This window comes from Phaethon aethereus, assembly GCF_964289735.1.
Source record: "Phaethon aethereus genome assembly, chromosome: 21".
NCBI lineage: Eukaryota > Metazoa > Chordata > Aves > Phaethontiformes > Phaethontidae > Phaethon > Phaethon aethereus.
This window is the reverse complement of record NC_138597.1, coordinates 5,753,263-5,780,166: the sequence shown is the minus strand read 5'-3', so window position 1 is coordinate 5,780,166 and position 26,904 is coordinate 5,753,263. Positions and strand designations below refer to the sequence as shown.

At 55.4% G+C, this 26,904-nt stretch overlaps 1 protein-coding gene across 1 annotated transcript; it reads right to left on the bottom strand.

Moving 5' to 3' along the window:
- Nucleotides 1–395: 395 nt before the first annotated feature.
- PLEKHN1 (pleckstrin homology domain containing N1) lies at nucleotides 396–25,319 on the bottom strand (the record flags this gene model as incomplete). Its single annotated transcript, XM_082009400.1, has 16 exons — nucleotides 24,959–25,319; nucleotides 23,177–23,276; nucleotides 17,391–17,537; nucleotides 16,938–17,018; nucleotides 15,419–15,506; nucleotides 11,673–11,797; nucleotides 10,067–10,216; nucleotides 9,587–9,667; nucleotides 5,214–5,283; nucleotides 4,574–4,728; nucleotides 3,821–4,015; nucleotides 3,027–3,287; nucleotides 2,317–2,469; nucleotides 1,312–1,524; nucleotides 1,005–1,053; nucleotides 396–589 (listed from the first exon to the last, which is right to left on the bottom strand). Exons 1-16 carry the CDS (start codon nucleotides 25,036–25,038, stop codon nucleotides 396–398), a joined length of 2,142 nt encoding a protein of 713 aa, XP_081865526.1. The 5' UTR covers nucleotides 25,039–25,319.
- Nucleotides 25,320–26,904: the final 1,585 nt, after the last annotated feature.

The following is a 26,904-nucleotide window of genomic DNA, read 5'->3' as shown; positions in this document are numbered from 1 at the left end:
CCAGCCCTTTTCTTTGGCCTTTGAGTGACTGCTCCATCTGAAGACCCAGCCCCTTTTATCTGAGGGAGCCTGAGCAGCTTTTTGTTCTTCCTTTTATTTTCAGGGGGGCAATGCTGTTCCCTAGCCAGGGCTCCCCGAGCTGGGGCAGCCGCAGATCGTGCTCCTTAGCATGGCACTCACTCTGCTCCTCCGTGTCCACAGAGGCTTGTGCTTTACCCCCATCCTCAGATTTAGGGGAGAAGTTTGAACTCCAGACCTGCCAGGACATGGGAACCAGCCTTTCGCAGAGCGGGGCCCTTCGCTTTGCTTTGTACGCCCCAGGCTCCCCACCCTGAGGGAAGCCCAGTGAGAAGAGGGCCCAGGGCCGTTCTGTGCCTGGCTGCGGAGGACTTCCCTCAGGCCTGGTAAAACTGTTGGCCAGGAGCTGAGGAGGCGTGCAGGGTGCCCGGCTCCCTCGCTTCAGCTTCCCACAGGTTGTCGTAGCTGAAGTCGCTCTGGAAGCTCTGGAGCTCGGCATAGTCGTGGTAGGCTGCGGAGTCGCGGTGTGGGCAGCTGGCCTCCGGCAGGTCATAAGTGCTGAAATTCCCATCTGCAGAAAACCAGACCAAATCGCTCAGAGAGCTCACGAGCAACCCAGCAGCTGCCTTCTCCTTCGCCAGCAGAGAGAACACACGAGGGTCAGCAAAATCGCAGCCCAGAGGCAACTAGATCTGGGCAGAGCAGGGGAAGCTGCAAGTGCGCCATAGAACAAACCAGAAGCCCCCACGTGTGATGGGTGGCCAGAGCCGGTGGGCAGCGAGTGGAAGCCAAGGCAATGGCCTCCACCGGACAGGAGCGGGCAAGGGGCAGGGGGACAGACTTGGTCTCACCATGGGGAAGCCGGAGGAAGGAAGGGCATGCATGAGACGCTCCCTCTCAGCCCCGCTTTGAATGACGCTTATGGAGACAGACACCGGCGAGGCGGGGTGGGCTGCAGCACTCAAGCAGCCTCCCAAGAGTCTCACCTGGTGGCTGCAACGAAGGGCCCAGATGTTCCTCTCGCAGAGAAGAGACCTGAAAAGAAAGAGACTCACTGACGAGGGTGCCTTAGCACTGCAATCCGGGGATACCGCACACCAGGAATCGGCCGTCTCTTGGTTCCCCCAACCCTGCTCCCCAACGCACCCCGTCACACAGCCAAGGGCTCAAGACCCCTGCACTGACTGACCACTCTTCCAGCCTGGAGAAAGGCAAGCTGGGACCCCTGCACCCCCATGTATTGCCCTGCAGCCTGCACAGTGTGGGGCACTAGCACTGCATTTACAAACTCACATCTTCAAGATAAGAAACATCAGCAGGAGACCGCAGCTGGAGGTGGCATGAGGTGCTGGGCGCGCTGTAACTGGGAGCCGCAGGCAGCTCTCTGCAGTGACTGCTGGGCAGGGGCTTGCAGTTCCTCTTCTGCGGAGAGAGATGCTGGGGTGCCGGGAGGGCTGGGCATCCGTTCGCCTGTGCTGAACCCCTCTGTCCATGACACTGCAGGAACTTAACCAAAACAAACTCTAGATTTGATACCTGCAACGGAGAGTTGGGGAACACTGGCTGGCTCCTTCCCACCTGTAAGCCACCCCTGCTACAAACAGATGTAGGCAAACCAAGGTTTTCTGCCTGCCCTGCAAATTCTACTACATTCCAATCCTGAAGGCCTTAGATGGGAAAGGAAGAATGGCTGCGGGTCCCTCGCAATGACCCACAGAGGTAGTGGAAGTTGTCCAGATGCGAAGGTAGCAGGATGAAATGTACTGTGAGCTCAGGGGACAAGGAAGGACAGAGAGCAGTCGGGAAGAACCCTCCAAGGGAAGGGAGGACTTCAGCAGTATGGGGGATGCCAGCCACAGACTCAGAAATAGTCTTTTCCCAAGAGATGTGCAAAACTAGAAACGTAGCCTTTAATAGGCCCCCAGTTATCACAGCTGGAATTTTTGGGGATGGATACAAGTGGTCTCTGTGTCTGACTCATCCGTAGTTTCTGCAGACTGGGTCACATCACAGTCTCTGCCTTTGTTTTGCAATTTCTGGCTCTTCCCGGGATTGTTGTGATGCTGGCATCCAGTGATAAGACAGGGGAAACCTGTTCCCCTCTGACTCTGTCCTGGCTTGAAAAAACGGAGAACTATGCTGTGCTCTACCCCACCCTGAAATGCCGGCCTCCTGTTCCCACACCCTGCTCAGGCTCAGGCAGACAGCAGGAAAAGAAATGGCCCGAGGCACGATTTCTGGAGCCAAAAGCCTGTGTGCTGAGTCAGGGCCGTAACCAGCAGCAAACGCGCAGGGTACCTCTTCCAGGACGCTGGAGCCTGCCATGCTGCGAGTTCCGGGGGAGCCGGGCGTATAGGGGTCGGCATACGAGGGGGACCGGGACACGGCCGGCTTCTCCAGGGAGCTGGAAGCTGTAGAGGGCTGACTTCCCACCAAGCTCCATCTGTTCAGCTAAAAGACAGAATTGAAGGAGGAACATGACATGTTGTTCCCTACTTGTAATTCATGCCTAGGAGGGATCGGAGTGGGGAATCTCTGCAATTCAAGTCCCAAACGCTGCTCAGCCGTGAGGGATGGTGGGGCTGACCCCCATCTGTGCTAGCAAGGGGCCTTCCCTGGGCGAGATGCATGCTCACAGAGGCTGCGGGGAGGGACATGTGCCATCACACACCAAACCAGTGATAGACACATGCTGGAAAGCCCTCAGAAGAAGAGGCTGTGTCCTATAAGGTAATAGCACTCCTACTTGCAGAGCGCTGGTGCTCGTGTTGCCTCAGGAATTAGTGCCCAGTACCTCAGGGCTCCCAGAGACGTTGCTCCATTTGCTGTGTTTAACCTCACCTCCATTTTCAAATGGAAACGGGTTTCACGCCAGCCCTGGAGCACCTGCCAGGACCGCTATTGCTGCAAGCAGCACCGTAAGAAAAGTGCGAACCGTGCACCAGCTCCTCTGCTGCTCAACCCTCCCCAGGCAGGAGGGCAGCCCCACCGCGTCCCAGTCCCCTTACGCTGCTCAGGTCCAGGTGTGGCGGGGGAGCTGCAGGGTGATGCTGGGAGCTGTGCGTGGAGTACGGCTCGTTGTACACCGAGGACAGGAGCTCGCCGTTGGGGTTTTCGGGAATGAGGCTGCAGACGGTCCTCTCTGTGTCCTGGCCGGGCAGCTGCTGGCCACAAGGCCCACATTTGCCCTTGGACTTTCTGGCGCTGCCCCCTCTCCGTAGGTCCTGCGCAGGGAGCCCCATGCTTGGCCAGTTGGCCTGTGCCAGGCACTGAAACAAGAAGACAGACCCCGGAGCTGGCTCGCCCGAGGCCAGCCCAGGTACGCAGAGCCAGCCACAGCCAATGCAAGGCACTCCCCTGCCCGGGCTGCCGCTGCGGGCACGGTGCTGCGCTCGCGCCTCGGCACACTCCTGCGGCCGGGCCCGTGCCCCACGCGCGCCCCTGGACGCACAAAGGCTACGCAGGGTCAGAGCAAAGGCCTGCCTGGCCCATCATCTCCACCCGCCCGCGGGCTTTTACTTTGGGATTTCCTGACCTTTCAACAGTCCCATTTGCCCTTTCGCAACCCGTACAAGCAATCCTTACGCAGAGTGGAGGACTGGGATGGGACCCTTCAGCAGACTTTTCCTTTATCAGCAGTGACAAAGCTGAGCCAGGACAAATACAGGCTCCGGATTTGCGATGCCGCATAGCGAACCCCGACGACCCGAGCTCAGCCCATCCGGGCACCTGGGTACACCGCTCTGCTCAAAGGCAGCGTCTGGCCCCACACGCGTCCCAGGCTTTTGCGGGGTTCACTTACATGGAGAGGCTGGGAATAGCCAGGAGAGAGGGGGTCTTCGAGCACCCTGCTCTCAGGCATCAGCACAAAGGACTGTCCGTCAGGGAGAGAGCCACTGTTCTGGGAGACGTGTGTTAAGGTGGCCACTCTCCCTCCTGACGCCCAGGAGTTTGTACGGCCGTCGGAAGTGAGCGATCCTCTCCCGCTGCCGGCAAACTAGGTGGGAGAGAAGAACAGCGCGTAGGAACAGCTCTCTGCCGGGCTGCAGCCACATCCCTCCCCAGCCCCGTCCTCCCGCCTGAGCCCAGCCCAGCACCAACGTGCCGCATGGCGAGCGGCTGCCTGGGGCAGCCGTGCCCGGTGCGGCGGGGTGTGCTGCCTTCTGGGGCTGAGGGTGGCTGAGTCCGGCTTGCAGGGGTGACAGGGACGAGTGACAAGGGCTCGCAGCAGGGTGAAGGGTGCTCGGGCACCCGGCTGCAGTGCCCCTGTTAGTCTTGCATGTTAGTCCTTGTTCCAACGCCCCACTGCACAACGCTCTCTCAGTCGACGGTCAGGGGTCTGCTTTTGAAGGAATTTAATATAATATATGCCTATGTAATGTAATGTAGGCTTCAAAATAATTTGCAGGGATCAGCAACTTCATGACAGCCTTTGAGCAGGGGCCTTGAAGGAAAGTCTGTTGTGTCACAAGAGTACTAACACGTGGCCAGAGATAGGACAGACGGGAGTCCTGGGAGACGTCTATTGATGACCATGCAAACCCACATCTGTTACCTGGCCAGGGTGTGGCAGCTTTGATCCTGAGAAACCCTCTGATCCAGAGAGGGAGGAGTCGGCGTTTCGAAACTGAGCGGTTTTGAGACAGTAGAGCCACTCCTGGTAATCATCATAGCTGCGGCAGATCACCCGGATCGAATTGATTAGTCGGCCTGTAAAAACATCACTCTCTGCTGTTACTGGCTTTGACAGACAGTCCATGTTGCTTTCTTCAGAAACCCACAGGAATCCCCTTGTTCCATCCCTCCCCACGTTCTCCCAGGGTCTGGAGACCCTGACACCGGCACAGGGACAACGGGAACACTGCTTTCGGTGCATTTGCACCTGGCTGAGCGGAGGACAGAGGCAACCACAGCCCGGATCTAAATGAGGGGGAACCTGTGCAGCCACGCTGTGACAAGCGCACCCTGGGGTGCAAGCCGCTGCAGGTTCACAGCCTCTCCCTGCCACCAGAGCCAGGCCCTGCCATGCAGCTGGGGCACAGACGGCCCGAGATTTCCAAGCCGTTCAGTTCACAGAGCTTGGGTGCTGACGTGCACAGCCAGAAAGACGGCCACAGCAGCTTAGGGAAACCAGCCTGACCCCAGAGAGCTCCGTGGCTGCTGCCAGCACACCCCTTGGCATGCCAGACACGCACCTTCTATTAAAAAGGAGGTTTTCTCGTTCTCTTCAAAAAGCACTTGGATGGCGTTGAGCGGCAGCTCGCCCTGTCGAGAGAGAAGCAGGCTTAGGACCGCACAGCTGAGCGCAGCGCACAGCCCGTGCCACTCGGCAGACAGGCGGAGCGGGGAGGACGACCTGGCTGCCCCTGCCCGCTTGAGGGATGGAGGTTCTGCAGGCACCTAGCTGGCAGAACTCCGCTTCTACAGGGGCTTTCCCGTCAGGGAAGCCAAGAGGCTCTGGGAGCCTACTGCAAAGTTTTGGGAGCACGAGGGGAGCAGCCCCCAGCGCAGCCCCGGCGGTGGGGACGGGCAAGGCTGGCAGGAGCCTGGCTGCTCTTCATGTGGCATGGGGAGAAGGTGCAGCTCGGCCCTGCTGGCAACCCCCTCGGGGTCCTCTGCAGGGAAGGGGGTGAGGAAGGGGAAGTCCAGTGCCTAAATCCCCTAGGCTAGATCTGCAGGAGATGAGAGGCACCCAAGCTGCTGCTAATCTGGGTGAGGACTTGCGTACCTCTACACTCCCATAGGTGCGGAGCATGTTGGAGAACTCTGTCTCCAGCAGATTGACTCAGCCTTGTCCCAGTAAACTCACCCTCCCCACTCACAGCTCGCTCTCCCACCACCAGCCTTATTGCAGGAACGAAGCCTCTGAAGCCAGCGTGACCACGCAAGCCATTTCTGTAAGCTTTGTTCTTACAAAGTCCCTCCTGAGACCTGAGCTCAGGAAAACACTCCTTCCATTCCAGCTGTTTCCAACAGTTTCCTGTAGTTTAATGGCTGACTTCTCCAGAAAATTTTGCAAACACGGTCCTGAACAAGTTTTTAGTTGCTGGATTGGGACTTCCAGCCTTGCAAACAGGAATCCCCACAATCCACACCCTGCAAAATCTTATAAAGACAGGGTTGAGCTGGTGAAATGTGAGCTCTTGTGCTATACAGCACAGTTGCGAATGCCAGTCCTGTGACCTGAGTGGGGTTTGCTCCTGGCAGGCACTCCGTGTATGCTCCTATTATCAGGGAGCTGAGGCAGAGAAGCTAAAGCAACCTGCCCTTGGAAAAACTGGAGTTAGAAGGTACCGTGTGCTATTGCCCCTAAGTGCAATAGTGCCTTTGCATGCACGTGCACCACCGTCCTCTCTGCCATCACCCTGCTGTCCCTTGGCCATCCCCGCATCTGCCCCGGGCCTTGGTCTGTGCCAGGCCCAGCTCTCCCATGAGCTCTGCGGGACGGGCAGGACCGGGCAGCATCCAGACCCCTTCTGCTCCTGCCGCTGCGCCCCATCCTCAGCCCCGCATCACAGCCCCGCTCTGCTGCCAGATGTCCTTCAGGTGTCATCGCTGACAGTTTAATTCTCTGTAACGGGCAACCAGGCAGAAGGGCCAAGGGTTTGTCAGCATTGAATTAGGATCTAGGTCTCCTCTCTCTTTGGGGCTCCCCAAGCTGAATTTTCCTTACACAAATGGAACAAGAACAGCCCTGGGAGAGCAGCTGAAGCAGCTTTTGCAGCGGAACCACCTCACAGATAAGCATGTTGCTTTACTCCTCATCTCTCTCTTTCTCTGAGCAGGGGGAAACCAAGTGACTTGTCGTTTCTTTGTTTCCTGAAGCCCCCGTTCGCCTCAGCGGGATGTCACCCTAACCCTGTCTATGGGCACAGAGCATAGGCCAGGGCAGCTCGTGGCAATGGCCCTGGGGGCAGCTCCTGGCCAGGATGGCAAACGCAGGTTCTGGGAAGCGCGTTCCCACCTCGTGCCACTCGCCCACATGCCTGGCAGTGGAGAAAGCGCAGAAACCAGGGAGCAAAGTCCCATCGTTTAGCTGAAGGTCCTCTCAAAAGGTGCAATCGGCTAGGATTCATTTGCCTAAGTTTACAGGCTGCAAAATAAGATGTCTAGCAGAAACTTCTCATCACGTCCTCACTGCCAAGCTCTCCCAGCTGCATAGGCTCTGGGGAATGTGGCTGACGTGACAGCTTTGCCACAGGGGAACCGTGGAGCTCGGCCGGGCATCCGTGGTTTGTGCTGGCCAGCTGCCTCTCTGCAGTAGCCTGCGGGCACATGCAGGCTTCTGTGGTATTTCTCCTGCACCAGAAGTGATTTATGGGCTGAGCGGTACAGGAAGGCTGACCTTGGGAGGGAAAGCTCACGGAGTGCTCCATGACTTGTCTTCCCCTGCTGCTGTAAGAAACGGACTTTGACACTCCAGCTGGCGCAGGTGCTGCCGAGGCTGCGCGTGGAGGGGGCCGGTGCCGCCCGCTCCTGCCGCTCCTCAGCTCTCCGGCACATTCGAGCGAGCCCTCCGGCACCGAGGGCGACCGCGCAGGGTTTCCCCAAGCGCCCGGTGCTCCGTCCTCCCTACGGCAACAGCCCCCAGTCTGTGGGAGGGGGCTGAAACACCTGGGGGCTGCAGTCCCACCTGGGGAAGCGCAGCAGCAGCCCACAAATAACGTGCACATCGGCTGCAGAGAGCCCCTCCAATCCCCCCCGCCACGGCGCGAACCTGCCCCCCCAGCAGCTCCCCCGTTGCTGATTTACGCCTCACCCAGGGCCTTTTCCCACCAGGGGTGAGCCAGAGCTGCTGCTTTGGGTGAGCCTCGTCCTGGCAGGCTCAGTCCCTGCCTTCCCCTTCCCTGTCCCACACGCAAACTTGGCAGCGGCAGCTCCTGTGGTTTGTATGAAACTGAAGAACAAAAGGGCCAGGCTATTCCTTCACACACAAATTGTGGGGCTCAGCATCTGCTCGTAGGGAAGGGAAGTTAATTTGCAGAAGCCCTGGGAGAAGGCTCCTCTGCCCTGACATGCCTGTGGAAAATCAGGTTCCCACTGCAGTGTCACAGGCTGGTGAATCACCTCCTGCCTGCGCTTGGCTGCACAGAGCCCTGCCATTACCCCAGAGAGCGAGACGCCCGGGGACCGACGCTCATGCACCGTGGGAAGGGAACATTGCACGGACAGGGCAGACAAATCTGGTTTAAGGTTTCAAAAGAGATGAGTTAATCTCAGAGCCCAGCCCAAGGCCCCCTTACGTGATGCCCCATTCCCAGGAGCTGCAAACAACACGTTCCCGAAAACAAGCTCTGTCTGAGGTGTGTCACACAAGCCACCAGCTGCCGGAAAACACCCTTCGCTGTTGCACTGGGGACGGAGGAGAGCTCTCGCTGGCATATGTTCCTCCTCACACCCCTTCCCGTTGCAGGCACAGCCATCTCCTCTGGCCAGGGAGATGCTCTGTGCAGGTCTTCCCAGGGGTAACCCTTGAATTAAAAGCAGCCTGCATGGCTCGGGGCCTGAGGCGGACGTGGTGAAGTCATGTGAAGAAGGACCCCAGTGAGTTCACACCGAATTTCACAAGCTCTCAAACTCTGCAAGGTTTCCTTGTCACTGGCTCCTTTCTCAGTGCCCAAGAAGGATGCTGCTGCTCTGCAGGAGCAGCCCAGCTCTGCTCTGCCATGTGCCAGTCCTGCTGCGCCCGCAGGTTCAGAGACAGTTCAGCACTCTTTTTGGAACATTTGTTCTAGCATGGGAAAACGGGGCCAGAAAGCACAGGGCTGTTTAATAGCCATCGCAATGGTGTCTAAGATGGATGTTGGCAATCAAGTTTAAGGGCCATTCAGGCTGCAGGCAATGCTAATGCAGCTCCCAGGGCCCACAGTGCCACTGCCCACCTGGGACGATGCTCCCAGCGTTGCTCCTACAAGCAAAGACACATCAGTGGACTAGAGAAGCTCTTCTCACATCCCCTGGGGCACTCAGGCCTCCGCATCCTTGTTGGCCGTTCCGCTGGCATGCCCAGACATTGCACAGGGCCCTTGCTCCACCGAAAGAGCAGCAAACGTAGTGCCCCAGCAGCCGCCTCTCCTCTCTGCCCGCCAGCCAAGTAACTGCCTTTGCCCTTCCCCACGAGCATCAGATGTGCTGCCTGGATGCTGCCCGGATGCTGCCGGCTCTCAAGCGGCCCTACGGAGGGGCCTGCGAGGCCAAGCCCCCGCGGGGGCACTCTCTGGGGCTGTTCCAGCTCCTGTCTCAAGCAAGTGCGCCAGGCTCTCTGCCAGCATAACCACACAGACACATGCCAACCTCCCTCCTCCCAGAGACTCAGATTCCTTGGCAGCCAGCTCCTTTCCCTCTGGGGCTTTTGTAGGAGGGCAAGGTGTTTCTCATGGGAAGATAGCTTGCAACATCCCTCTGCCTGCTTACCCGCCAGCTGGCAAGGGAGCAGCATGGAGGGAAAGCCCTTGCCAACACCAGCAGCGCAAGGGAACCCAGGTGGAGGGGAGCAACAAGCCAAAGAAGTGCCGAAATAGCCGCTGTGGGTGAGAGAGAGCAGGAAGGTGCTCCAAAATGAACTTACCTTAAAACAGAGGCTGTTGTGCTCTTCAGATACTATCACCAGTGTGGATGGGTAAAGCACCAACAGCCGGTCATGCTGCTCCTTGGAAAGTAAAGAGGAAGAAGGTTCCCTGTGAACAGCTAGCCAGGGCTCAGATCTGGAGAGCCCCTTCCTTTGTCTCTCTGACAGCAGCCTGAGGCAAGGGCTCTGGAAACAGCCGAGCTGCTTCCCTTCAACAGGGCTCCACGGGACGTTCCTGCCAGCTCCAGCTGCCAGCCCCGTCCTGCAAATGCTTATGCACGTGCTGTCCCCAAGCACCGCTGCTGGGCCACAGGAGCCCTAACAAACCTTTTTCCACTTCCCAGGATGTGGGTAAAAGGACCCTTCAGGGACCCACTGGATTAGTGGCAGCAGGTAGGCAGGAGTCTGCACCAGTTACTCCATCCACTGCCTTTTCTGAGCCACGCTGACGGGAGGTTGCTCCCCAGAGGTGTGTCCTACCTGGAAAGGCAGATGCTGAAGCTTCACTTTGGAAACACAGAGGACATCGCCTAGGGATTCCCGCTGGGTCCCTTTCCACTCCTGGACAGGCATGTTCTGCACAGACCACCGCAGCTCCTCCTTCCCCATGGAGCTCTGCTTCCAGTCATTCTAGGGACAGGAGCAGAACTGAGAAGCAGCGTAGGCATGTCCTCTTCTAAGAGTTTAGCTAGCGCATCTCAGGACACTTTTCAAGTGTGGCAGAAGCAGGAAAGAGTAAATAAATCTGTGCAGGAGCCAGTTTTCCAGCTGGGACTGAATAATCATACTTGGTACCTAGCATCATCTGCATGTTGCCTTTCAAAGGGGAATACCTCTGTTTTCAAGTGGGGAGATGGAGACAGGGAGGGAAGTAAAACACTCGGCAGAGACTGGAAGAGAAGACAGGTCTCTTGAATCTGGTCCTGTCTTCTAGGCCCCGGTCCCAGTGTCCTCCTTCCAGTGTTTTGTAGACTGTGGATAACTGCACAAGCAGCCAGCTGTGTGAGAATTTCTCTGGACCAGACCCAAACCTCTGCGCCTTCAGCGGCTGTGGCGCTGGCACCTCTGGATGGCAGGTCTCCCTTTCAGCACCCACGTCTTGCCAGACCCTCTTGCAAAGCCTTCCTTTTTGCACCCTTCCCTCGCATGAGACCGCACAAAAAGCAAGCTCCAAAATTAGATGCTGCGTGCGCACACACACAGCAGAAACGCAGCAAGTTGTTGTCAAGTCTCAGCAGTCCAGAGCACCTTTGGGGTAGCCATTCAGACCGAAATCCCACATTCACCCCGACCCTGGTTGCACAGACCCAAGCCCCTAAGGCCATGCACAACTACACGGCTCCTCCATGGGCAGAGGAGCTCCCAAGCAAAAACACGTCTGTCAAGTGTGGGTAATTAGCATGTCTATCCGCGGCTATTTTAGGGGTGGTGGAATAACTAAAGCAAGTGAGAGCTGTGAGGTGCGTTGCCCAGGGCCAGCTCCCGGCACCGGCAGGTGCCTCGGGCAGCAAGCAGCTGGGGCCACACGCTGGCCCAGGCCAGCGCTCTGGCAAGGCTGGTACGTGCTGCTGGCGCATCGGAAGGGCTGAACTACAGACAGCACACAGCCCCGGCAGCTGCTGGCAGTGGTACGAATGGCACCAAAACCCCGTGCGCCATGCCAGAGGCGCAGCTCCTGACTGACGTAGCCAGCCGCTCAAGCAGCTGGCCTGGAAAAGGGGGATTAGGCCAGGAGTTAACCCCACACCTCCTGCCAACATTTTGGAAGAGCAGCAAGCACAGCAAGGAGCATTTGGAAGTGGACCCAGGGCCCCTCTCCCTTTCCACCCCCAGCCCTCTGCTCAAGCTCTCCAGCCCGGAGGAGACACCCGGAGCCCCACAGGGCACTCGGGATTCTGGAGGAGGAAGGTGTTAGGTGAGCGCCTGGAAGTGTGGTGGAAAGGGCTGAGAGGCTGGCTGCGGAGACCATCCCTCCCACCGAACGCAGCAGGAGCGGCGCAGCAGCCGCCCAACCGGTGCCGGTCATTCAGCTCTGAGCCCACAGCACGGGAAGCAGCTGCACCCCTCGCTGTCCCAAGACACTAACCTGAGAGAGGAAGGGCAAGCCAAGGCTGCCTCCGTTTAGCTGGATCTGTTTCTCCAGGTGATAAAGCCACTGCTTCAGCTCTGACTCAGTAGGGCAGAACACGATAAGGGGGTTCAGCAGAGGACCTAGGTATGCGAGACACAAGGTGAGCTAAGCAGTTAAGGGCACCAACTGCAGCATCAACGAGTAATCAGCTGGCCGGAGCTGTTATGCTCGGCACATCACACCGTGGGCTGCCTGTGAGTGCATTGCTCTCTTGACACCATGCCCCAGTCCTCCCTGCCACTGCCTTCAGCGCCTTGCCTCACACCAGGCTGCTGGGGAGCCCCTCGGCAGGCTCTGCTCCAGCACCTTCGCACCGCCTGCTCATGCAGCCGCGTCCAGCTCTGACCACCAGTCCCTTTTCAGCCCAAAACCAGGCCAAGAACAAAAATCAAAGATGGTACAAAAGTCAAGACTGAAATCAACAGACACGTATCAGCTTTAGAAGTCCCCAACAATTTGTGAAAAGCATCTCTGCGGGCAGAGACTGTCACAATGTGCTGCTGCAGATAGCCTAACTCAATGCAAAGTTTAATGCTATTTCTTAGTTTCGCTTTGATATTCAATATGTAAAACACCAGTAGCTTTCTGACACTATTTATTTATTGTTTCACCAAATACAATCTGTGCCAGACAAGCTGAAGCTGCTCTCAGACACTCTTGCGGGGAGGAACAGCCCTGTACCTTGTTGATTTTATGCTTCCAGCTATCACGTGCTCATTGCACGAGCAAGGAAGTCTCACACACCCTCTGCTACTCGCTACAGACATAACCGAGTGATGTGAATAATAATTTCTGTCAGGCCGCAGAATGTATGTTAGGATTAATAATTTACTGGTGATCTCATATTAAACCATACTTGGTTCATGCTCAGTAATCTGGCTTTGTGAGACTTGGAAGTATTCAGATAAGCAAGTGCACTGGATAAGCATGATACTTTGCCCTTCTGTGAAGCCTTTCATCCTGTAATTCCTGCATTATTTATGAGCAACAGTTAATTGAGACTTTGAAACAACTCTGTCAGGAAACGCACTGATAAAGACAAAGCAGAGGTGGGGAAACTGAGGCAGAGACTTCCTGAGTGACTTTCCATAAGTCACTCCATTCAGACCCACTACAGTAATTAGGTGTCGAGCATTACTGGGCATCCAGGTGCCTATGTACCATTGTGGCTCTGGAGCTCTCGTCTCCTCTTGCCTCGGTTTCCCTGTCTTTGCAGTGGAGATGGAGTGATTCCCTACTTTATAGAGTTGCTAGGAGGGTATAAAGGTGCTAACATTTTCTAGCTATTCTGGCCGCTCCGAGTACTTCTCTGGGCATCCAGGCCCTTACAGAAACAACAGGAATCTTTCTGGAAGGGCATGACCCTTAGCATGGCGCTGCCTGCTCTGTCGCCTCCTCTCAGGCCAGCCTTTCAGACGTGTCCTGAGGGCTGCTTGTGCTGCCACATCTAAACGGGGGCCCAAAGGAAAAGAAAATGAGAAGGGAAACTCGTGCCTGAGCCTGAAGCCTGAGACATGCCTGAAACTCGTGCAAGTTGCTGCTGGGGAAGCCGTGAAGCAGAGCCTGAAAGGCTGCTCCTAATTCAGTCGCTGCCATTTCCCGCAGCCCCAAGGGCACGTTTGCGGCGGGGCCATGACACAGCCATGCTGAGCAACCTGCGCCCGCCCTCGTGCTCTTTTCTTCTGCCCTGTCCTTCCTCTTTCCTTGCGAATGCTTCCAGAGGAACACTGGAAGCAAGAAAGCCCCTTCCTGGAGAAGCAGCAGTTTATTCCCACCCAAATCTCTCTGTTCGGTGGCACTGAAGAGCTGCAGCATTTGCAGGTGAGGCAGAGGTCACTCAAGGTGCTCAACAACCTCATCAGCATCAGGGGCCGTGCAAGAGATGGCCCACAAGGCCGAGGTGACGGTCCACAGCCGCCGTCCACTTCTCCGTGCCAGCGCACCGAGGGGCGGCTCTGCACGCTGCCGGGCTTCGTCCTCACGCTCTGCCTCCACGCTCCGGTGACGGTGCCAGCATCTTTTGATGGACTGAGCTACCCTAGAAAGTGCAGTTCATGGGGAACCACTGACGCCCCAGGGTTTCACAAGAGAACGGGTGCCTGCCTTTTGTGTCTCAGAGTCAGGAGGTAAAAGACTTCCACCCTCACCCTGTGTGGCCACAGACGAGGCTCCTATTCCCTCCGTGCCTTGATTTCTCCCTTTCTAGCAGAAAAACAAAACTGCTCCACTGATCTGCCAGCAATCCTAAATATCGCTACCTCCCTGGTATCTTCATGTCGCTGCTTCCTGATATGTACAGCACTCTTTCAGAACGGCCTCGGTTTGTTCTTTGCCTAAGCAGGACACAAACCCAACAAAGCTTGAGGCAATTTTCTGCCCAGCCACACTCCCGCGTGTTTTAATACAAGCAGAACAAGTCCACCCACCCCAGTGCAGACGCTCCTGACAGGTTACGCCTGGGAGAAGTTTTCCTTCATTTTACGGGCTCCCAAAAAGGGTTGAAGAGCCCTGTCTAGTGCCATGCAACAAGACCACAACTCAGTAGGCTTAAAATTGATGGGTTGTTTGTACCAGCTCCTTTTTATATTTCATGTAATTTTTTTTGTTTGAGTGGCCATTGTATCACTTTCTCTCTAACACAGGACACCAGAGTACATGGACAGTGGGCCTAGGACACAAATGAGCTTTCTTGGCTCTGTATTGTTACTGGGTTATTTACTTACTTTTGTGTACTTCAGGCTTTAACGACTATTCTTGAGGGCTTGTGGCTGCTGTAATTCAGCAATGACTAAGCCCAAAGAAGGCTCCAGCCAAGCTGCAGCCAGATTGTTATCCCAGGAAAACTTTTATAAAGCAAGATCACTCAGAGAAAAGTTTAAAAAGCTTGTGGAGGCAGAAGTGCTGGTGGGGGAAGAGTTGGTGAAGTGACGTTGGGTCCTGATAGCACCGGCCTGGCATTATTGGTAAAGACAACTTGCCTCTTGGCACTGTTGCCCATCCTGTGTACTTAAGCAGAGCCATACATCAGCACACGCTGTGCTGTATGTGTGCCTGCTTGGAGGCACTCCCTGGCCTCGGGGTTTATATGGCAACGAAAGGTGGGAGAAGGAGTTGTATTCACAGAATCATTAAGGTTGGAAAAGACCTTTAAGATCATCAACCCAACACCACCATGCCCGCTAAACCATGTGCTGAAGTGCCACGTCTACACATTTTTTGAACAATTCCAGTGGTGGTGACTCCACCACCTCCCTGGGCAGCCAATGTTTGACCACTCTCTTAGTAAAGACGTTTTTCCTAATATCTAGTCTAAACCTCCCCTGGCGCAACTTGACTCTTCTTGTCGTATTCCATTCCTTCATTCAAATGTGGTGCACAAAGAGCAAATGATCGGGTGGAGGTGGGAACTGTCACCATGAGTCCTGACTGCTGACCAGATGGGGCGCAGGCCCATCCTTCCTCTGTGCTCCCTATCCAGTCCCCTCCCTGCCTGCAGCCCTGGGCATCACTGTCCGGGTGTTTAGGGGCAGGGAGGCCCTGGAGGGAAAGATGCAAATGCTGGGAGGAAGAGCTTCAGCTCCCTGCAACCTCTTTCCACAATGTGGTTCTTTTCTGGGACTAGGTCAGAGCGGGACAAAAAGCAGAGACAGTGATTCATACACCCGCCGGTCTCTGTTTAAAGCAAATGAAGAAGCACCAACCTGCAATGCGGAAAGCATGATCCTCCTGCCCAGTGCTCTTCCCATGCTCGATTTCACACACATTCAGCTCTTTCAAAGGCAGCAGTCCCTGCATCAGAAGAATGCACCATTATTTTGGGGGGCAGCCTGCAGGCAGGCTCTCCAATTAATGCCCTTTGCCGTCAGAGACTGGAAATCCAGACTCGGCACCAGCAGGTTGCCGTGGCTCAGCATTAGACGGCAAAACATTGCTCTGAGGGGAAAGGTTTGGGACGCCAACGCAGCACACTCCCCAGAGGAAACAGGTCCAGCAGTACTGCAGTAATCATCTGCCATGCTGGCAAGAACACTTTCTTCATATTCCAAGTCTTTCAGTTTTAAGAGAAACCTCAAAAAACCATTGCTGGGTTAACATAAGAAAGCCAGAAGATGGAAATGACCATAAAGCAAAATTGAGCTGTCCGGTTTCTATCCTCCAGTTCATCAGAGTCCCACTATAACAAAGCACAGGAACAGATGATAAGTTTGTGCTCCCCGTCTTGGGCTTTCTAAACAAGGACTCTAAAAGATGCTAATGGCTGCAAAGTCTAGGGGCCAGTACTGGCACATTAATTCCTTTTTAATTCCACTAGAATTAATAATCTAAGGAACTGCTTATAAAGTAGATGAGAGATTTTGTAATATCGTTTGTATTCTGACGTGTGTCTTTCCAGTTGAGGGCTGGCTTGCTGGATGACTCGAGATTGTATAGGCATATTGCATTAACCTCAAGTCACCTAGAAGAAAATAAGTCATTTCTGAAAGGAACAAATTTTGTGAACATGTACAAAACAGCCATGCTCAGTTTTAGTTACACACTCACGCAGAGGGAGAGCACATTCAAGGTTTCCTGTTTGTTCGGCTGCGATTTTTTGGCTGCATGTGCAAAACAGCCTATTGTTTGTAATACACCAGCTTCGTCAGGTTAGAAGATCGATGAATGGTTTGCCAGGATAGCTCCCCAAGGCTGCCCTCACATTTTTCTTCCCACCCTCTCCCATATGCCTCTTTCTCTGCCCTGCAGATGAAGAACTGCCCCTCGGTTCAGAAGCCAGGGCCGAGTCCCCCATTTGCGCCGAGGTCAGTGGGATTTTGAGCGATAGAGCTCTGACCCTTACCGAGGCACAGCGCTCTGTGCTTGGTGCTCTACACAGAGATAAGTCCAGGTAGCCTAAACGCCCTAAACGCCCCCCCCAATGCCTGCCCACTCTGCATGAGCCCCTATCCCACCTCTGTGGGGTACTTTATCTCTCCCCACAGACAAGGCCAAGGGTGCAGGTAGCACTGGGGCTGTCGGGGTACAGTCCTGAGGAAGAAAGGCTCTCTTTCCCCAGGAGCTTGGCATCCACGGGAAGGGACTTGCTGAGACCACCTAGGGGAGGCCAGTGGCAGCCCCAGGAGCAGAGCCCCGTCCCGTCCTGTCCTGCCCCATCCACCCAGTGTCCCCAGCTTGGCCGTACCGCCCCGGCGCTTGCCCCAGTGTGTCCGGGAGATGCCCTACCTGGTAGGTGAGTCCGTTGGAGCCCATAGACTGGAAGTACAGGTAAGACTGGAACAGCTCCAAGAAGCAGTCATTCACCTCCTGCAGAAAAGACACATTTTGGGGTTTCTCTCAGGACACCTTCCTCCTCCCAGCTTCCCTCTGGGGGGAACATGATCTATGCACAGAAAAGCCAGTGGTAGCTTATCCAAGGGCCACCACTGCATCTCTCCTGGTGGATCTGCCGCCAGCCTGGCAGCTGAGCACGGAAGCAGGACCCAGGTCCCTGCTGGGATGGGAGCCGGTGGGTGCCGGCCGGTACCCATGCACCTTGTGGCAGCAGAAGTCCCTGGGCCACGCAGTAGCCTGAGGAAGTCTCCGTAAGTCACATTTCCCAGAATCACACTTTACTTCTCAGTCCTGCAGGGTCGTGCCTGGGAAGAGAAATGCCCACAAACAGGCGCCGCAGCTTACCTGGCAGTGCTGAAACTTAAACTTGACCTTGGAGTAATAGATCATTTTCCCCAGGTTCCTGACAACTGTTTTCCTGCGGCCCTTCTTGAACAGGCTGGGGAACCTCTGGTCCAAGTTTTCTTTCTGGTTTTCCTGGTTCTGAATATTCTGTACCAAGGATTCAGGAAAAACAAATCAGAGCCAGTGGGAGGTGGGAGCATGATGTCTGGAAGAGACATTCCCAGAACACCTTCCCAGAAGGGCTTCCTCGGAAAGGCGCCCTGGCAGGCGCCCAGGCCGGGCTGTTTATTGTTGGGTCTCCATGCCAGCGTGGAGCTGGGGTTCGGTTACTGCGGGGAGGCTGTCCTCTCTAGGCAGGGAGAGGTGCTGACCTAAAGGGAGGTTTTCTGGGTCGGGAAAGAGGAGGTGCAGAAGCCCATCCTACATTTAGGGTCTCCCAACTCCATGATGACCTCCTGCCATCCTAATCAAATTCACTGGAACAAGAACCGACCAAGGCTAAGCAAACCTGGCTTGCCTTCCACTGAGGTTAGTGGAAAGGTTTTCTTTGCTCTAGTTCCACCTGGATTCCTCAGCTCTCCCATCTGCTCAGATCCCTTCGTTTCTCTAGGTGGAGTTTGTTGTTTCAGGTGCCCAGACACTTTTGAGGCAGAGTCCCACAGTCATAAAAGCAGCTGCAAGGCATTGAGTCGTGAAGCTGCTCATCGTCAGCGCAAAAAGCTACGGGAAGCCAGCAAGCACCGGGGGAGAGCAAGGGCTGACGTGAGAGGGAGATAGCACTCAGGGCTGGGGGGTTCCCTTATCTCCTGCGTTCCAATTATACAGAAATTCTTCCTTCTGTGCCGCGGCACCAAGGCACGCCCCTACGGCACTGCGCTGCTCACAGCCTGGGGCTGCTGTTGCACTGCCTAGATACCGCATAAATCCCGGGGTGAAAAGCTCTCCCTGCAGTTCCTCTGGGAAGGAAGTTTTATTTCTGGGGGTTGGTTGATTGACTGGGGGAGAAGGGGAGGGCTGTGTCCCAGCGAGGCCACGGGCACCGCTGATTCCCCCCAGGTCTACACCCCACCTGCGTATCTCAGTCTTAAGTGTCAGCTTTGTTAGACGTGTCACAGACGCTGGGATATTAATTCCCAAGCAAAAGAGCAAGGCGGGCGGGAGATGCGAGGCCTGCCCCGCTGCTCAGTCGCCTGGCCGAGGGGCCCCCGCGGCGGGACCCCACTCTGAGAGCTGGCGGCTGCGTTTCCTGGGGATACTTCCAGCGAGGGCACGGCCGTGCTGGAGCCGGGAGGCGGGGTGTAGCGGTGGCATGTGGCTCCCTGGGGCTCACAGCTCCTGTCCAAACAGCATTTCCAGGAACGAGCAGGGAGAGGGCTGCCGGGCTCAGCAGGCGTCGAGCGACAGCCCCGCCGCCCCACGCAGCCGGGGGCTTCCAGCAGCCAGCGCTCCCCGCCGCCCGGCCTGCCCGCCCACGTGTGCCACGCTGCCGGCACGCTGCGCCAAGGAGACAGCTGCCTAAGCCCCATGATAAATGACGAGCCAGCAGAGCTAACCAGAGCTGTCTTGCTGGGGCCTCCATGACTCACCCCTCCGGCATGAGGTTAACCCCTCTCATAACCACGCCAGAGCCACCGGCAGCGCTCGGGCCAGAGGGAGCTGGTGAACCAGTAACAGGAACCTGATGCTGTCGGGACCCTTTCACCTGCAAAGCCTGGGGTTCCTTCCAGGGCCTCACTGAATTTAGGCAACTCTTTTTAGGACACAGGTTAACCCTTTCTCTGCTCAAAGTCTCCCTCCAGCTTTTCCAGCCAGCTCCACGCAGTACCCACGAACACATGCCCAGGTCCTCCCCTGGAGGTGGGAACCTGGTGGCTGCCAACTAATGGTCTCACTGAGAGGCAATTAAGTGAAGGAAAAGATTACGTTTGTGCTACAAGCCGCCGTCAGAACAAAGAGCAACCGATCATCTGACAGCTGTGGCAGCAATAACAAAACACTGCTCGGTAAGGGCAGCAACCAGCAACAGGGAGCGGGGAGAGGATAAAGTAATGAAATTACAGACACGGAAATAAGCAGCAACGCCGGCTACCGCCTGCCCGGGCGATGCTGCTGCCTGCGACACGGCAGCCAAATGCCCCAGTAATAAGTAAGGCCCCAAGAAGCAAAAGCAACCTGGGAGCTGGGAATCCAGCGGCAGTTTTGGCTCAGCCTACCTACCAGCTTCCACAGGGACGCTCCCGGGGCCAGGAGGGAAAGTGCTGTCACTGTTCAAGTGGCACGAAACAAATTAAGCGGAATACCTCCCTCTCCCAAACATGTATCTAGCAAGCCCAGCGTGCAAGGGTTTGCAGCAAGACAGCTGGACTTAATGGCTAAGCATGGGGGCACCACCAAGGCCATGGACAAAACGGGATCACATCACTGGAATCTCCTGCCGCCCGTTCAGCTGCAGGCTCCCACGCAGCAGGGCCCGTCCGCCCGAGCCACGCCAGTCTTTCAAGCCCCAGCAGTCTTATCACTCATGATCAGGCATTGTGGTTTCGCAGGAAGAAGTGGGACTGTTCGGGTCTTTGTTTCTGTCTTTTTTTTTTCTTTTAACCAGGCAGGTCTCTCCTGGTTTTTTCTAGCAATTTTATGTCCTTCACTGGGGTGCCACTGTGAAACCCCAAAGGACTACAACATTTGCGTATGTGCAAGGAGAACGGCCCGCACAGCTTTCCACAGATTCCTGCCCCCGTCTCAGGAGAGCAGCAGCAGGGAGCTGGACATCAGTAAACCCAACAGACAGCACAAGTCCTCGGTCAAAGCGAGCACAGCCTGTTGGCGCTGCGCCGAGGGCAGCAGTGACGCCCAGCTCCTACCCGCTGCTTTTCATTCCGACACTGTCCAGCTGTAGGCGACGGCACCGCCGAGCGGGCTGGTGGGCGGCATGGGCGAAGTGGCCACAGCTGCCACCTCCAATTCTGTGGCTCTCTCTGCGAGTCCACTTACACTGGGTGGCACAGAGGCGGCATCAGACGCCATCCTGCCCTGGCCACAGAGGGAGCCTGGGGGACCGGGCAGAGCTCATCTGTTTTGTCCATCTGCAACTTCTATGGTTTCCTTGTCCCCTACTTGGAGAAGTGGCCTGAGCCAGCGCTGGTCAGCTTTTTGCACTCAACAAAAACCCTTTGTGAGGCTGACAGTGCTTCCCATAAACTCCTGGTCACCTGCTTAGGTACAACAGCAATTTCCCAGGATGTGGAGGACTTGCCTAAACCCAAGCTCCAGAGAAAACAGCTCCTTCTGAACCTCAGGTGTCTCAGGGCTCAGGCCCACAAGCGCATCCCTGCTCCCTCTGAGACAGGTATAGCCACCAGCGTGGCATGCATCTGGCCATCCCCCAAAAAGCAGCACTGGGAACCCCGTGATGTCCTGTGAGGGTCGGGGACCAGAGCTGTCACAGCCTCCTCCACGAGCATCACTTATCTCCCCGGCCCACGCACTCCCCGAAACCGTGGGGATGCCTCAGCGTGCAGCCGAAATGAAAGGGAACTAGCATTTATCATTCCTCTGAAACCCTTCCCAGCCAGCTGCTCGCTCCCCTGGCTGGGTTGTGCTGGCGGCAAGCGCTCTCCTCCCCCAGCCCCATCCTGATTAGCACTGTTCCCGTTAGCTCAGCTGCCCCGCTGGGTTTGAGGCAGTGCAGATCATTGGAAACCTGGTTTCTCTCAGGGTTTGGCGAAGCAGCGGGTCTCTGGCAGCGCAAGTGCCCTGACATGTTCTCTCGTGCTCTCCCTCCGTCTCAGATGCCTCATCCTACAGGTAGAGCAAGTTAATAATTAACCTGCCTCAGCCTCTGCAGACCCCAGTGACTCCCAGCTGAATCACTAACCCTGGCAGCAGGAAGAGCTCAGCCTTGCAAGGCTGGTGCCCTGGGGCTCCAAAAGCTGCTGTTTAATGATAGAAGCAGCAAATGAGAAGCACCGCTCTTCTGGCACATCCTCCACCCTCACTTTTGCTTAGGCTTCGCAGAAGCCATAACTGGGAAGTGTGGGAAACAGGGCAGAAGGCTGGTGGGAGCAAAAGGCATGGGCTTTGTGTGCCAGCTGCCCTTGGCGGGGCGCAGAGGAGGGCTGGTTTTCAGGGATGTCACTTGCCCCAGTCCCAAACTGCCTGCCATGGCCAGAGGTTTGGCAACCCCATCTCCTCTGAGATTGCATGGTGAGAGTCCCGTGCTGATGGCTCCTCTCTAACCCGGCCCCGCAGCAGCTGGTCACCTCCCGCTCTCAGAGGTGTTTCTCCTGAAAAGACGGGAGTGGGAAAGGGGCTAAGCCAAGGCTTTCTCCAGGCCACACAAGAAGCTTGTGGCTGAGCAGGGCGTTTGAATCCCATCTGCCCCAGGCAAAGGTAACATCTAAACAACTGTTCCACCCTCCTTCCTTCCCTGAAGAAATCCCACACTCTCTTGTGCTCCCAAGTGAATAATCTCTCAGTGACCTTTGTTCTGTCGGCTTGCCGGATTCATTTTCCAGGATCCACTAACACGGCAGCTCTCCCTCCTTCCCCAGGGGAAGTATCCAGGATCCATCTGGGACCTGGTCCCGTCAAGTGCTGCTCAACCCTTCTGGATGCCAGCCGAGTCCCGCAGGGAACCATGCCTGTGCCACATGCCCATTAATCTCATTCACAAATAAAGGGCAGTTCTGCTGTGCTTCCCACATGTACAGCTGAGGACACGTTCCCCAGGAGAGAGGATGGCACTCACCCACGGCCACCTCAGAAGCCAGGAGTAGGATCCCAGTCCTGCTCCCTTCTCAGGCACACATGAGGAAAAGCAAAGGTCCTTTGGATTGGAAAGGGCCAACCTGGGAGCAGCTGAAGGGAAAGGGAGTGCAGGATCCTTGCTTGTGAGGAGCAGACATTTGAATCTCTGCAGCAACCCAAAGTACGTGAGCAGGGCTGCTCAGAACTGGGTCCTGCAATACATGAAGCCCTTGACAAGTGCCTCATCACCAGTGAAATACACCTAGTCAGCAGCTTGAAACCCGAGAGACCATGTCCTGCTGCCGACCGTCTCTGAAATTACCTCTGTCTAGCTGTGAGTCTCTGCCTCAGCTTCCCCTTCCCCATATCCACGTAGCCTATTTGCCACGCAGTGAGGAGATGCATGCACAGTACAGCCCAACAGGCCCCAAAGCTCGGTCCACATCCCTGGCCCACCCAAAGGGACTGAGCAAACATACTGGGGTTCATCGTTTCACCTCTGCTTTCCCTGAGCGGTGCTGGGAAAGGGGCCATATGGCCACAAGGCTGGTACATGCCTGGGACAAACCTGCCCTTCCTGATTACCTTCTCAAGGCTTATTGCTAACACGCTGCCTGCTCCGTCTCATTCCAGCGTGGGAATGAATCATCCCACCTTTGAATGCTCGCTCTAATTTTCCCTTCCTTCACAGGCTACCCAGAAACAAAAGAACCAAGAGCAAAGAGATGTGCGAGATGTTCCCACCGTGCTGCCTGCTTTGCTCTCAGCTCGACCTTCCCACCTCATCACACGTCTTGGCTGACGGCAGGTCCCCTCAATACCTGCACGGGGACCCTGGAGCAGCGAGCTCTGCTACTGTGAAGCGCACAGGGCTCATCCCTTCCTGGGCTGCAGATGTGGCCTCCATCTCCTTGAGACAGACCTGCCGCTACCCCCAGGTCCAGACCCATCGTCCCTCTTACGCCCAGTGCTGTCCTTGGGGTGGGTGGGAATAATCTCTGGGAGCAGTGGGGAGGGGGGTTGGATGTGTTTGTACTTGCCTTTCCTGGAATATACTGCAGAATTTTGTCTGTGGTCGTATCTCTCTCCCGCCCTCCTTCTATACCAAAAAAGCTGGGCAGTTTTTTCTTGCCATTTTGTCTACAGAGGGGAGAAAAAAACCAAAACACACATGCAAACACAGATCTAGGCTGATGCATAGTGAATCCTGCCCAGAAATAAGGAAGCCAGAAAGCTAAGTAAGCAATTTGTCATGGGCTTTCTAATCATTCCAGCCCAGCAAAGGGCTGATACAGCCTGGGAGCATTGTAATAGCATTTGTGTTGCACTTGTTGGTGTTTCTTTGCTTTTTTACATGTCTTTGCATAACCAAACGATCAGCTAGGCTCATCTGTGTCTCCAAATCAGCAGAGGGACTAGATGTTTCATTGCAAAACACAAAGACCAAATCCAGTCCTGACAACTATTCCACAGCCCCTGGAGTGGAGATGCATATGTACACATACACCAACATCTATTCACAAACAGGTTTTATTTCTATCTTTGTGGTTTTCCTCTCTCTTTCCTTCCACTCCCAGCAAGGCGCCCAGCTTTTCCTTGCACGCACACCATTAACAAGGAGTTATCGATGCTGTTTAAGAAGCACTGGGACTGCTTTGCTGGGACTTCCCAGCACCTGCTCTCTCTTTCAAACAGATTGCAGCATTTAGTTCAGCAGAAACCAGGCTTACCTCCACGGAGAGCTATGCTCATGGGAAGCCAGAGTCAGCGGGGACAGGAGGTGCTCTGGGGCTTGGCTGTTCCATTGCAGCTACCTGATGTCAGGGGATGTCAGGTCCAAATTCCCCAGCTGATCCCCTCTCTTTTACCCCACAGTAGCTCCACAGACTCCTACAGGTTTGCTCCCAATTTATGGCAGCACAGGAGACCAAGGGGACAGTTTCCATGTTCCCCCTTGATTAGGAACCCCTCAGCCTAGCAGAATTTATCGGGTTAGTCTCAAAGCCTGGCACATATACTGAACCCAACGTTGATGGGGCGGTCAGGTTTGTGAGGAATCACCTTGGCTCCTGACAGACCCCCTTTCCAGCCCAGGGTGCTCAGGATGGAGAGGGCTCAGCTTCATGTGTGCTGAGCTACCGGCAGCAGCACTGTGACTGTGCTGATGGGAGCGATGGCAGCGCACAGGGAAGCCTGCGCTGCACTCCCTGGCAGACTATTTTGGGGCAGCCGTCCATCGCTGTGGTACCTGAACACTGCCCTGGCCAGCCCAGCACCAAAGCCCCCAGAGGATTTCACGGACATTTTCTGTTTGCGTCTTCCTTCACGGTTACAAACACAGGTCAAATCGTATGGGCAGAGTGTTGGGATTTCGGGCTTTCTCTCTAAAGTCAGAGGAGTGTGAATGTTGTTTTTTCACAACACAACACCGCAACTCTGGGCATCGTGAATAGAAAAAAATGCAAGTGAAAACAAGGAGCGTCAGGCATTCTGCCTGTCCCACAGAGGGGAGTTTTAATTTTTGAAGTGAAATGAACCAAATTGCCTTTCTCCTGGGGGCAGTGTCACTGGGATACTCCTCTAGCAGAGCCCTAGAATTCCTTCCCAGGCACTTGCGGCGAGCTGACGGCGCTTGGCACTGCACAGCACCCTCTGAAACCACGCAAAAGCCCGATTCTGCTGAGCATGGAAATAACTCCTGGCTTTCCCGAGCAGGGCTCAGCTGCTCGCCCAGTTCTGCGTGGGGCATCGCACGGGGGAAAGTCGGCAGGGAAGCCAGCACCACTTGGAAAGCAGTCCATAGTAAAAGCAAGCGTACTTACTCTTTCTTCAGCGAAGGCTTCCTTCTGAAAGAGCCTCTGAGCCCCCCAGGTGCCTGGGGAACACAGGTTATGTTCCCCATGCCGGCAGCGACTGGGAGCGCCCCGGAGCAGCGGGGAGCTCTGTGCGTGTGTGTGTGTCACGCAGACGCTCCCCTTCCGCCCGCGGTGACTCGTGTGGGTGTGGGCTGTGCGAGCCTTTCGGCCGAGGCTCCCTGCCCCTGCCCCTCTCCCCCGCCCCGCTCGGGGCTGGCAGCGCCGGCGCTGGGAGGGGCGAGCCAGGTGAGCGGCAGCGGGCCCCGGGGGAGGGCAGGCAGGGTGGGCAGGGTGGGCAGCGCGGGCAGGGCGGGCAGCGCGGGCAGGGCAGCCGGTGGCACCCCCGCCGCAGGGCTGGCCGCCGGCGGGCCGCCCCCCCGCAGCCGCGCTCTCTGCCGCGCCCGCCTCGCCTCGCTGGAAGTGTCTCGGGCGTGGGGGTTTCTCGGCTGAGGCCACGGTGCCCTCAAGGCGGGGGAATCCGGTCGCAGAGCTCATCTCCCCTGGGAAGGGGAATTCAGCACGGAATTAAAAACCCGGCGGCGCTTAGATGCGGCGAGCGCGCGCCCCAACGCCGGCGCTGCTCACCCGCAAGCGGAGGCGGCTGGACCCTGGGAAACGCACCCGGCGCGTTTTTCCCAAAGGAAATCGACGGCCGTTCCCTTCAGCCGGAGGAAGAAAGGATGCAGAAAGAAAATATCGGTGATTCTTGTTTAGGTATTCTCCGAGGTGTTCGAAAGGCTGCGCTCAGAACGGCGGTATTAGTTAAAAAGAGCCGGCCTGGATAAGAGGTGAAGTGAAACAAGCGGTATAAAAATAGAACAAATAAACAGGGGGAAGTTAGTGTATATTGAAATCCAGGAATTATGGAAAATTGATAAAGGAAGCAAAGCCCAAAAGGAGATGTGTATGACCAGCAAAACTAAAGGGATATTTATAGAAGAACGCTTTAGGAGGCAAACCAAAGATTCCTGGCCATGGTTAGAAGCCCCTTACTGTGTGGAAACAGGAATCATAACAGTGAGTAGTTAACGGTAATACAAAAGATAGATGCAGAATAAATATTTCTGTTCTATGGATTGAAAAAAACAGGCAGTGTAGTCATAGGAAATGACAAAAGCCTTGTCATTCCATGGTGCTTGCAGGTGGCTGTTAAAAAGCAAACACAAAACTTAGATGCTCTGGATCAGAAGACCCAGAGAATTCATATCCCAGAGTTTTACAAGACCTGAGCAACAAAAGTCTTGGATCGCTGCAGTAAGTCTTGCAGGATGTGGAATTTGCAAAGAAATTGTGTAAGTTAATGGGGATGCCAAGATTTCAATGGGTAAAGACAACCATCCTGGTAATCATGGAGTTGTCAGTTGACACCAATTCCTATGAAAATGATGTAACAACTGTTAGGGAGTTTGATTAACTTTAAGAATTAAAGGAGGAGGATAAACTAATACAAATCAATTCGGGGTTATGGAAATTAGATCTTGCAAAGTAATTTAATTGCTACCGTATTTGAAAAAAAAAATCAGATTTAGTTAATACAAATAATAGTGCTGAGCTAAGAAATCATTATAAAGCACGTGATGTGACCCCTCTGTGCAACTTTCTAGTAAGACTGAAACACTACCAAGACTGTAAGGTCCACAAATCTATTATAGACTGGCCAGCAAGGGGGAGTCAACAGCAACTGTGATCAGGGACTGTTCTCTGGAAAGAACGTTTCTGCTGGCTGCTGCAGGGAGCAGGTTTTGTCTCAAGGCTGTTTCGAGTGACAGTCCAGCAGCTCCATCTTGCTACGGTAGCAGCAAGGCTACCGGGGTGCAGTAAGGCTGGAAGCGCCTGCATGGGGAACAGACCTGCGAGAACCAGCTGGCAAAGAGATAACAAGATGCAAAGAAAGTGAGGCTGGACAAGTTGAA